Source organism: Lampris incognitus, chromosome 8, assembly GCF_029633865.1.
Source record: "Lampris incognitus isolate fLamInc1 chromosome 8, fLamInc1.hap2, whole genome shotgun sequence".
Taxonomy (NCBI): domain Eukaryota; kingdom Metazoa; phylum Chordata; class Actinopteri; order Lampriformes; family Lampridae; genus Lampris; species Lampris incognitus.
The window spans coordinates 47124558-47136435 of NC_079218.1; the positions used below are offsets into that span (position 1 = coordinate 47124558).

Below are 11878 nucleotides of genomic sequence, written 5' to 3' on the forward strand. Positions count from 1 at the left end.
TTCAATTTAAATTATTAAATTATTATTAATAATAAATTATTATTATTAATACATTATACATTATTACATAAATTATAAAATATAAAGCATTATAAATTAATATCAAATTATATTTAATTTAAATCAGTTGTAACAATCACAATGTAAAACACACAAACACACATTCTTGTACTTCTATCTTTGTGAAGACCCCTCAGTACCTACATCTATTAGCCCCTTAAACCTTGACCTTAACCCTTATCCTAACCTTAACCCACTCCTTATGCTAAAAGTAACCCTAAACCCAAGTCCTGACCCTAAAATAGACCTTTATTGAAGTGAAGACTTACCTCACTTTGTAAAAATGTCCTCACTCTGATGGTTAAAAACTGAAAATGATCCTCACAAAGGTAGAAGTACAAGAATGCATAACACACACACACACACACACACACACACACACACACACACACACACACACACACACACACACACACACACACACACACAATTTCTTACCGGTGATTTTGTACTCCAGCTCTCCGTTGGGGCCTGAGTCAGGGTCTGTGGCCTTGAGAAGACAGAGCTCCACAGGGATTTGATTCTCGGGCACTTCCAGTCCGTACCAGGGTTTCGCAAACACGGGGGCATTGTCATTCTCATCCTGCACCTCCACACGCACCACAGCCTTGGCAAAGTTTGGGGGCAGCCCTCCATCCTTGGCTAAGACTGGTAAGAGATGTTAGTTAAAGTGACAATCCTGAATCCTTACATGTAAATGGACATCCTTTCTGATACCTCTTAATGCAGGTGCATTTAAGACCTAAACCGTGAATACCCAAATTATGCATTTGTTGTTACAGTCGGGTAGGACTTTACTGAGAAAAAGGATTTGGAGCGTGGCATTTTACTTCTTTAGCTTAGCAGCTAAATGTGAGAGAAGAAGGCTAGAAGCAGCAAGTCTGAACAAGAACTGAAGTTGTCATGGCTGTCAACCAGATATGACGTTACAGGCTTGGAGACCAACAGATACCACCACTGCAGCTATCATTTATGACAACAGGTATCAGTAACTCAAACAAAAACAACAATCTAATTTCAAGCAATGCACCATTTGTTGAAACCACAAAAGAAACCAAAGGAAATCTATTCGGACATAAATGGGAAAATCAGTGGTTGTGAGGTTAGAGGAGTGTTGCATGCGGAATACTTGGGAGCGCAGGACGGGGGATATAGGATTACCGGTGAGCGTGTAGTGGTCTTGCAGCTCTTTGTCTAGCTCTTTGGTGGTGGTGATGACTCCTGTCACGGGGTTGATGATGAAGCCCTCCTCGGTCACGCCTCCATACGTCACCTGACCATTAGAGCCTGCGTGGATAACCAGAACACAGACAAGGCTGCAGTAAAGAGAAAAAACGCCGATGCTGGCACGATGCAAGACGGTGTACAGCTGCACGACTCAGCGAATGAAAGGTACCCATGGATCTATACAGAGCCCAGTATCAGCGGTTACAAAACCCCATGCTTCAAATATCTGCTCCTGCATTGCCAGTGTAACCACACATTTTTATTAGCAGCTTAGCTTGTGGTTTGTTCTATAGTGACGAGGCTTCCTCTCTCTCTATTATTCTTCTTTCTGCCTCTGCTGTTTAATGTTATTCTGCCTATAAGTCGAGGGGTTGCCTGCTGGTCGAGCCACAGTTGTATCAGCTGTATCTGTTTACTTTACTAATCCTCCCTGGATTGGACTGTTCAAACCTCTTCCCGTGTTTTACATACCTGCAATAATGCTAATTCTTACTTACTGGCCAACAGACACAAATAGTTGGCCAACCGTGTGCCTGCACAGGCTATAATGGGGATCTGCGGACTTTTAAGGTATTTCTTTGCGGTGTATTTAAGTGGAAATCTGTGGAAAATCGATGTACTTAAAACAATTATTTAAAAATCAAATGTATAAGAAGAGTATAAATGCTGTTGGGGCCAGAGGCCACAGAGGATAATCCTTACATCAAGTCCGATCTGGGATATGTAAACTGCTAAGGGTTCTTAATGTAATCCGCAGTTTTCCGGCTAACCGTGTCAGTACAGTACATGCACAGTAGGGGCATCATGACTCCAACCTTGGTCACGGTCGGTGGCTGTGACCGTCACCACCGTGGTTCCTGGTCCCCGGTTCTCCATCACCCGCGTTTCAAACTCCGCCCGCTGAAACAAGGGCGCTTCGTCGTTCACATCGATCACCTGCACGCACAGCACCTGAGAGGTGGACAGCTGGGGTATCCCATGATCCTCTGCTACAATGGTCAGGTTGAACGTCTCCTGCTCCTCCCGGTCCAGAGCTTTCAGGATGGACAGAGAGCCTGCAAGACGGTAAAGGATTTGAAGGAGCAACGTCACTCAACCTGTCTTCTTCCTCCATTAACTGACCACTGAGCTAAAATCTCTATTTCCTCCGGGTGCTTTTATTCTGGGAGTCAGTCGCTGGTCTGTGGATGTGCTCATGCAGGTGTGTGCAGGTGTGTGTCTACAAGCGTATGTGGTTTATGTTTCTCTGTGCGTGTCTCAGATGCTGTTTGGACACATGTTGATGCACACGCTCAAACAGCATCTGTAAAGGTGAGCAGCTCTTATAGCCTGTCTGCCAGCATCTAAGCTGACCAAGCATGCCCAAGACATCTAACCTGACTGAGCATGCCCCGGCATACCCAAGGCAACATCTGCATAGCACCTACACAGACTGCACGCCCAGCCAGGCGTGCTCGGACTGACCAAAACAGCTTGCTTTGCGGGCAATATACTTAAAATGTGACGGGAAATCACACAAATAGCTTATATCTACAGAACGGTATGTGACAGGAAAACTGTAAGGTTATTTTCGTGATCAGCAGCCCCAAAGCCATAAAATACACCCAAAAGTGTTCAGGAAGCAAAATCTCCATTGCCCAGTGACCAAGTTGAGATAAAGTCTAATAATAATAGTAATAATAACAATAACAATAACGTTCTTGGAACATGATACTGACAATGTTATTATTGTGTGTCTGACATTCTTGTGTAAGAAGTGGGGTTGTTGTGAAGCGTCTAGTGCGTTGGTGTGGTGTTCTGTGCCTGTCACGGCTCACTCTCGACCTTCACCGCTGGCTAGCAGAAATGCGAACAGGGGAGCCGAGCACGTAAGTCTCTCCCTGCCAGTACATAGCCTCTCCATCAGCAAGCCCTATGTAGCGCCTCCTCGTGGCGACACACAGTAAATGGGTACACCTTGGACCCTGGCTGAACTACAAGGGACCCGGAAGAGGTCTGGCCCCTAGACGTGCGGTACGCAGGCCCACCGGTGTGCGGATATTCCTGGTTTTTATATATATATATAAATTATAAAATTAGAAATTAAAAATTATAAACTTATATATAAACTGTCCCTAGGTGTGACGGTGTGAATGTGTTTGTGCGTGTGTGTGTGTCGGCCCCGTGATGGCCTGGCGGCCCTTCCACGGTGTCTCCCAGCCTGCCGCCCAACGACTGCTGGGATAGGCTCCAGCATCCCCGTGACCCTGAAAGCAGGATAAGCTGTTTGGATAATGGATGGATGTGTGTGTCTCTAGTGTTTGCAGTGTGCATGTGTGTGTGTGTGTTGTATGTGAGTTTACATTGGAGTTGCTCTTGTTGAGATAGTGCAATTTTGTGTACCTGAGAGAGAAAAGTGGTATTTATATGCCTGGAGGGCCAGTAAAAACAAAACCCTTACAGCTTTATGAGTTTCCACAATAAGAGCCCACATTCACTTCACTCGGGCTAGGCTTGCAGTAAAACTTTGATCTTACCCCGACTTGCCCGTGCCCCCACTATGGTGTTTTATCAGTGTGCACGCTGGAATATACATTTTAAGCCCCTGTAAACACAAATACACACTCCTGCAAGAAGCACACACGAACACACAACATAAATATATGCATACATACTTTGGTGGCTCTTTGAATGATGCAGAAGGTTCTGGTTCCTAACTATCATGTGTGTGCACCACACGGAGTTATCTGCTTGCCTGGTTAAAATAACCACCCCTCGTTAAAAAAACCACCCCCCCCACGAGATTCATTTTTCCCCCCGTTTTATGTGTTCTATACAACGGCATATTTGATAGCTCATAAATCTGTACAGCATCAGTTATTGTGTGATTAGACATACGCGCGAGTGTGCGTCTGTTTTCCAAGTAAATCCGAGGGGTGAGCGGATGAAATCAGACCCCCACCCAGACTCTGGCTTCAGTTACTCTCTTTCCACCTAATTCTACACCCTACACCCGCAATAATCACCCCTCGACAAGCGGGAGGATCACCTAAGGTGAACGAAAATATAACGTGTGTGCGTGAGTGTGTGTGTTTTAGCTCTGCAGTCAACCAAACCCATTCGCTACTTTAAAGGAACCGCCTGCAACCTGCCATTTCAAACCTGTGTTTTTTAGAAGTGCTTCAGTTTTTGTTTCCTGCTCATAAATGAGGTCTGTTTCGTGGGCTGACTTAAACAGCTGACTACTCTATAGGTTTAGGCTACAGATATTTGTTCAGTATTTGTTCAGTATTTATGTTTCACAGTATCATCTAGGCTTACTGCGTGTGTGTGTGTGTGTGTGTGTGTGTTATGGACTGAACAGATCAGATATGTTAATTTGATACCATGAAGCTATAAAGAGAATAACCCTGCGACAAACACATGAGTTGTGTAAGCTGGGTGAAATGTTGATGGGAATCCTTTTGTGCGGTTTGTGATCGGGTCGGACCCTTTAGTCGACTGTTTAACGTAGTGGTGCGGGAGGCCCGGCGTCGTGTCCCGGCTGCGGTGGATTCCTGGCTCGCCAAATTCGCTACATTGGCGTCAGAAGTGGGCCGGTGAGACCGTGAGGCCATCAGAAGCCATGCTGAAACGCGGGGACGTGCTTCCCGGGGGGGGGGGTAGTGTAATGAGCATGAATGAGTAGACTTGCTAGCCGGTTGGCTAATGGGTTGGACCCTTTAGTTGACTGGTGGGACCGTGTCCTGGCTGCCCCCTGAAATCGCTACATCGCCTTATAACAGAGGTCGTGGTTTTGTGCCACCAGTTCATCAGCGTTAACCTGCTCACTGCCATCGGTATCCACCGCTTCCTTCTCGCTGGCGCAGCACAGCAGGTAGTCATGTGACCGTAGGCTGACCGGTCATCTCTTAATTTTGGGCGTAGACACGCGGACAGCGCACAAGCAGACGTTCCCATTTGCACATTTTATCATCTAATTAAATCGCAGCCTTTTGCAGTTATATAATCGCACGGGCCGACGTCGCAGCGCTAGTTGATATCAAGCAAGCTAGCAGGCCGCAAAGGGAATAAGCAGGTCAGGATGACCAGTTTTTATGCCGGGGCTGAATAAATGGAGGAAAACCTTTGCACATTTAAACATTTGCGATAGCGGCCATAACTGGAAAAACAAAAACAGGAACACCGGCGCTACCTGTGTATTATGCCCTGTTAAAGGAGCCTGCTCAAAGGCATAGGCCAATAAAGAGGACGGGACGGATCAAATGGCTACCCCGAACCATCTGATCATCTGTGCCACAGACTTGCATGCCTGTTTTTTTCCTCCCCAATTGCATCCGTCCAATTACCCCACTCTTCCGAGCCATCCCGGTCGCTGCTCCACCCCCTCTGCCGATCCGAGGAGGGCTGCAAACTACCACGTGCCTCCTCCCATACATGTGGAGTCGCCAGTCGCTTTTCACCTGACAGTGAGGAGTAGCACGTAGCACGTGGGAGGCTCACGCTACTCCCCCCCCCGAACAGGCGCCCCAACCGACCAGAGTAGGCGCTAGTATAGCGACCACGACACACCCACATCCGGCTTCCCACCCGCAGACACGGCCAACTGTGTCTGTAGGAACGCCCGACTGAGCCGGAGGTAACTCGGGGATTTGAACCGGAGATCCCCGTGTGTTGGCAGGCAACGGGAACAGACCGCCACGCCACCCGGACGCTCGCATGCCTGTTTTTGATAGTATTTTCATTCCCATGTTTTCAGCAAATCACAGAGCACTGCGAACCCTGTCATTATTCGACCATTTTCCGCGAGCAACAAGCAGTTGTATGTGTCCAACCCAGGCGGATGGTGCTATTAATAAAAAACAAGGATGTAGGTTGTAACCACAGAAAATGAGAGCTCATATAATAGCTCATATGATTTATGTTTTGCAGGGACTATTAGCGATATGATCTTTCTAATAATGCCTCCGCACATTAGGTCGTAGCTCGGTAGGTGTTTCTGGAATAGAACGTTAATCCGTCGTTAGAGATATTGCTGAAGGGACTGGAGGCTGGACCGTTGCTTTGCTAAGCTAAATGCCACACAGCCCGTGAGACAAAGCAGAAGTGAAACATCAGCCCATGTTAATTCACCAGGCACTTGACAGTAAAGGAGCAACAAAGTTTCTCCCATCTGGAAGCTCCATTATGAGTCCGCCGTACCGATCCTAATCCCTTCTCAGCCAGGGCCACGCAGGCTTACAATACCCAGCACCACTGACGGAGAAACTACCCCTTCATATGCACATACATGTATATATAACATATCAAAGGCCGTCCCCATCCCCAGTCCAAATAAAGTTTAGTTCCCATGAACACTTCTGTCACGAGAAGAACACTAAAGCATTATTCATGTGAAATATCGCTCTTAGGCACCGAGAGATCATCTAGTAAAGGAGGTTATGAGGGTTATGAGTGCTTTAGCAGTTGAGACCCAGAGCACTTCAGATGGTAATTATAGTCTTCTGGAAAGTTCTGCTAGTCCAGTGGGCTTCCATGGGTGGGATGCCGATTATCTATCAATCGTGAAATCCAACTTAAAAGCCCCACAAACTAGTTTGTCCCTGGTGTTAAATCAATCGGCACAGGATTGTAGATGTGGGAATTCATGTGGTAAATTTGCTCCTTTCACGCCTTGATCAAGTGTTAAGTGAATGTTTTTGTGAAATCTCTGGTATTGTGATGACCCTATTGTATATTTCCGGGTGTTGCGTCCGCTCTGGATGAGCCTTACCAGTGTTGGGGTTGAGACTGAAGCGACCGACGCTGTTCCCCGCCTGGATCCTGTACGACACCCTGCCGTTCTCACCTTCATCTTCATCGCGGGCCATCACGTACAAAATCACAAAACTGTCCGGCACAGATAAAAAACAAACAAACATGAAAACGGGCAAAATGAGCACCTACGGATTTCCAGAATTTATCTGTGGAAAACAAACGAGCTCCATTCAACGGCCTACGTAGAAAGCCTGTTTACATGGACCGATGAAGCGGCATTGGCGTGGTGTGAGAACGTGCCTCGTTCTTCATGGAGAAGTTCGTACTCTATCCTTACAGTTCTAGACACAGACACAAAAAAAAAAGGGCAAACGACAGAAGAGGCCATGCACTCAAGACACACCACCCACCCTTCAGGCTGGTCCTCCATGACGCTAACCGCAGACGGGGAGCTGAAGACCGGGGCGTTGTCGTTCTCGTCGGTCACAAACAGCCGCGCCGTGACTGAACCCCAGCGCTGCTGGGACGGGTCCACCGCCTGGTCTGTGGCCCGCACCACAAGGTAGAGCGAGGGCGTAACCTCGCGGTCTAACTTCTGCCCCAGGGTCAGCATCCCCGTGGAGGGGTCAAGGGTGAGGAGCTCAGGGGTGTCGGGCCAGCAGTGCTCGACGGAGTAGCTTAGCTCGCTGTTCGGTCCGCTACCGTCCTGCGGGGAGGAAAACAAACACATCCCGATGAGGCGGTCACTCATCGCTGTTCATTCATAGAAAGGCAACACAAGTGCATTGTGAGGTATAGACTATCTATGGGTGTAATATATGAACCTCATGAACCTGGCTTTTAACTCACTCATGCACAAACTGTGATGGCTCACATTTGGATGGCAGCATCTGCAAAGATTTGGAGGGGGGGGTGGACCCCCCTCTGACAATGTTTGTGAAAGCATCAGATAATGTGCTGTTGTAGGATGTTAAATCGTTTTTTTAAATCAACCTTAACATCTTCATTGCTTCGGCAGTTGGCAAAATATATTTTCCTACACCGCCACCACTGTTCTTTCTTAGCCTCCCCCTTGTGTACCCACTCACTCGATATTGCCTATACAGCATAGTTTCATTTGTTCTGTAGGACTTCACAGAAACACCGTCAACGGCGACATAAGCAGGACGTACTCTTATCACCTTTCACTTTCTCAAATAAATAAATCATGGGAAGCGAGGTGACTCCAGGCCGAACCACTGCTCCCCCCAGAGACGCATTCATGTGACGAACATAAACCAACTCCACCCCCCCCCCCCCAAAGACAGCTTTGCCAATTATTGCTGCTTCATCGAATCCGGCCATAGCCGGATCTGACGAGACCGGGGGGCAAACCCCGCTCCCCAGTGGGCAACTGGATCGACACAAAAGCCGATGCTTAGACCGCTACACCACCGCGGACCAGGGATAAAAGTGTTTCTGTTGTGTCAGCCTGCTTTTCTGGATTGCCGGTTAACAAAAACCATGATTCAGACAAGCTAACTTCAGCTCTAATCGAAAGGTGCAAAAGCACCACCATGTATTTTACTATGTTCATTTTAAGCGTCCAATCAGGAAATTCTCTAAAATAATACATAACATTGGCTACTCTACTGGAAATTTGCAGTCCATACTGGGTCTACAAATACAATCTAGAGACAATGATCCCACATTGTTCCGCTCACAACAAAGTCACACAACAGAAACGCTGTGTGTCCTTGTCGATTTTTTTTATACTTTATTATACTTTATACCGTGTGTAACCACACGGTTACACACCCGTGTCTCCTAATCAAGCTCCTCAGCAAAGACTCTACTGGTTGGTTAGTGGGATCAGGTGTGTAACTGCTTGGTTGGAACAAAAACCTGCACCCACACCGGCCCTTTCTGGACAAGATTGCCCACCCCTGCTTTATTGTATATCATATAAGACATAATTTGTTTGATTGAACAAATATTGACTCTAAAGACTGCATTCTGACTCATTTTACCATTTGAGTCAGCTGTAGAGTTAACTGAAGCGGGGTTAATTTACATTATGAATCACTCCCAGTAGAGTATCAAATCCGTGACTAACCTGATCCAAAGCCTGGAAAGTGTAGATGGAAGCACCAGGTTCGGTGTTCTCCGGGATCACTATGGTAACGGGGTCTTCTGTAAACTGGGGGGCGTGGTCATTGCTGTCCATCACGTGTATGTCCAGCTGCACCCGGTGGCTGCTGGGAAATGCCCGGGAGAAGTCCGAGACCTCGATATGGAGCGTGTACCTCGAGCCCTTCTCGTAGTCCAACTCCCGTACCAGATAAACGTCTCCCTTCGAACGGTCCACCATAAACGTCCCTTCCAGGTCGGTCCCGCCCACCACAAGGTAAGTCACCAGGCCATCCAACTGAGCGGGGTCACGCTGGTCATGTGAGCTGACGGAGCCAATGATGGAGCCTGGAGCTTCTCCCTCCACTGTGTTTAGGGTCATGGAGAGAACGTTGGGCTTGGGGTTGGCCTTGGAGGAGCTGAGGACCTGGTGGGAGGCAGACAGCAAAGTCAGGCTGGGCTCAAATACCAGCCTCAAACAGTTATAAGCATTTGTTATAAATTGTTTGCAATATTAAAGAGCACTATTGATCGGCACTATAAATACCGTGTCTAAATTGGCCGATAGACTCCACTGCACAACACCGCCACTGAAATGCTTTCTGTCAAACCCCTCTCGCAGCTAGATTCTGTCTTTATACAGCGGCCCAGTCAACCAGCCCCCAAGCGAGGTGAAACAAACCATTAAAAAAAGCATATGAACATTTCGGGAACAGATTGGAAAAAGATTGGAAACAGCGTGTTAAGGTCAACTTCCAGCAGAGCACGCGTTACAGACTTCCCGTGGCAGCTCTGCAGATCATATAGCCATAGGGCTCTTGATCTGCCCAGCCCTAAACATAGCCTTGGGTTGCAGTCTGTTTCTGTTTTGTTGCAATTATTACTAAATACCCCTTCTGGGGAGATTCCGTCCAGTAAATGTCCTGACACTTTAAGATGTTGGCGTTGAGATGAGAGTCGAGGGGTTCTGACAGGCGGCGTAACAACAACGGGCTTGCCGTTGAGTAGAGCTGTAAATATATTCCAGTTCAAATAATGCTCTCCGTTTACAGCGGTCTTCACACGCAACAGTCTGGACACTTGGAATGGCAGGACACTGATGGCAGCAGGCAGATGGGAAACAAATGTGTGTTATAGGGGCCTTGTGGCTCGCTGAGCGAGAGCCTTGGGGTCCTGTGATGTTCAGGAACTGCAGGACTAAAGAGCAAGTGAGGACAGCAGGCGTATGCAGTTGGCACGTCTTGACTTATACTCAGGCACACAGACTCCTGTGTGCATGTGAACACACACACACACACACACACACACACACACACACACACACACACACACACACACACACACACACACACACACACACACACACACACACACACACAGACCTGGTTGTGTGCCTGGCTTGTATTAATCATGTGTGATGGTTTATCAAACATGGATGGGAGGATAAACCAAGAGGAGGAAGGAAGTGATTTGGATAATTAGCATGAGCGCATAAGCAGCCTTCTGACTCACGGGCCCGCCAAGCAGCAGCCCCGATCTGACTGACAGGAACACAGGTGGAAGGGTCCTGATAATACTGTGGGTCAGAGATCAGATAAGCCCTACATCCCAGGATGTCATTTTAAACATGACATACGGTGTACACACCAGACTGTGCGACTGAGTCAGCTCCTGCTGCCCACACACTCCAGCGACTACGTGTTTCTACATCTGCGTCACATTTCAATCCAGCTTCCTCCTGTCCTGTAGCTAGCTAGCTAGCTCACATGTCTAACTGCACCTCTGTGGCTTTACATCTGCGTCACATTTCATCCCAGCTTCCTCCTGTCCTGTAGCTAGCTAGCTAGCTCACATGTCTAACTGCATCTCTGTGGCTTTACATGTGTATCACATTTCATCCCAGCTTCCTCCTGTCCTGTAGCTAGCTAGCTAGCTCTTGTGTGCAGGATGCCTCATGTCTAACTGCACCTCTGTGGCTTTACATGTGTGTCACATTCCATCCCAGCTTCCTCCTGTCCGGTAGCTAGCTAGCTAGCTCACATGTCTAACTGCATCTCTGTGGCTTTACATGTGCATCACATTTCATCCCAGCTTCCTCCTGTCCTGTAGCTAGCTAGCTAGCTCTTGTGTGCAGGATTCCTCATGTCTAACTGCACCTCTGTGGCTTTACATGTGTGTCACATTCCATCCCAGCTTCCTCCTGTCCAGTAGCTAGCTAGCTAGCTCATGTGTGCAGGATTCCTCATGTCTAACTGCATCTCTGTGGCTTTACATGTGCATCACATTTCATCCCAGCTTCCTCCTGTCCTGCAGCTAGCTAGCTAGCTCATGTGTGCAGGATTCCTCATGTCTAACTGCACCTCTGTGGCTTTACATGTGTGTCACATTCCATCCCAGCTTCCTCCTGTCCTGTAGCTAGCTAGCTAGCTAACTCACGTGTCTCACTGCACCTTTGAGGCTGAATTTACCCACAGCCGTGTGACACGATACCCCAAAGCCACTATGTGGAGGGTCGCTTATGAACGCACTTCACCATGTCGCTATGCTGTCAGTGTGTTTATGTGCATGTATGTGTGCACTTTTATGTGTGGGTGTGTGTGTGTACATGTGCAACTTTGTGTGTGTGTGTTTGTGTACGTGTACATGTGCAACTGTGTGTGTGTTTGTGTGCGTGTACATGTGCAACTGTGTGTGTGTGTTTGTGTGCGTGTACATGTGCAACTGTGTGTGTGTTTGTGTGCAGGTA

At 47.7% G+C, this 11878-nt stretch overlaps 1 protein-coding gene across 1 annotated transcript in view; it reads right to left on the reverse strand.

Annotated features, from left to right (window-relative positions):
- The window catches only part of dchs1b (dachsous cadherin-related 1b), a 114314-nt gene that overhangs the window by 19170 nt on the left and 83266 nt on the right, over window positions 1–11878 (reverse strand). The window contains 6 exon segments of the mRNA XM_056284333.1: window positions 499–708; window positions 1222–1347; window positions 2103–2342; window positions 7040–7155; window positions 7434–7729; window positions 9119–9559. Of these exon segments, the coding sequence (XP_056140308.1) occupies window positions 499–708; window positions 1222–1347; window positions 2103–2342; window positions 7040–7155; window positions 7434–7729; window positions 9119–9559 (1429 nt within the window).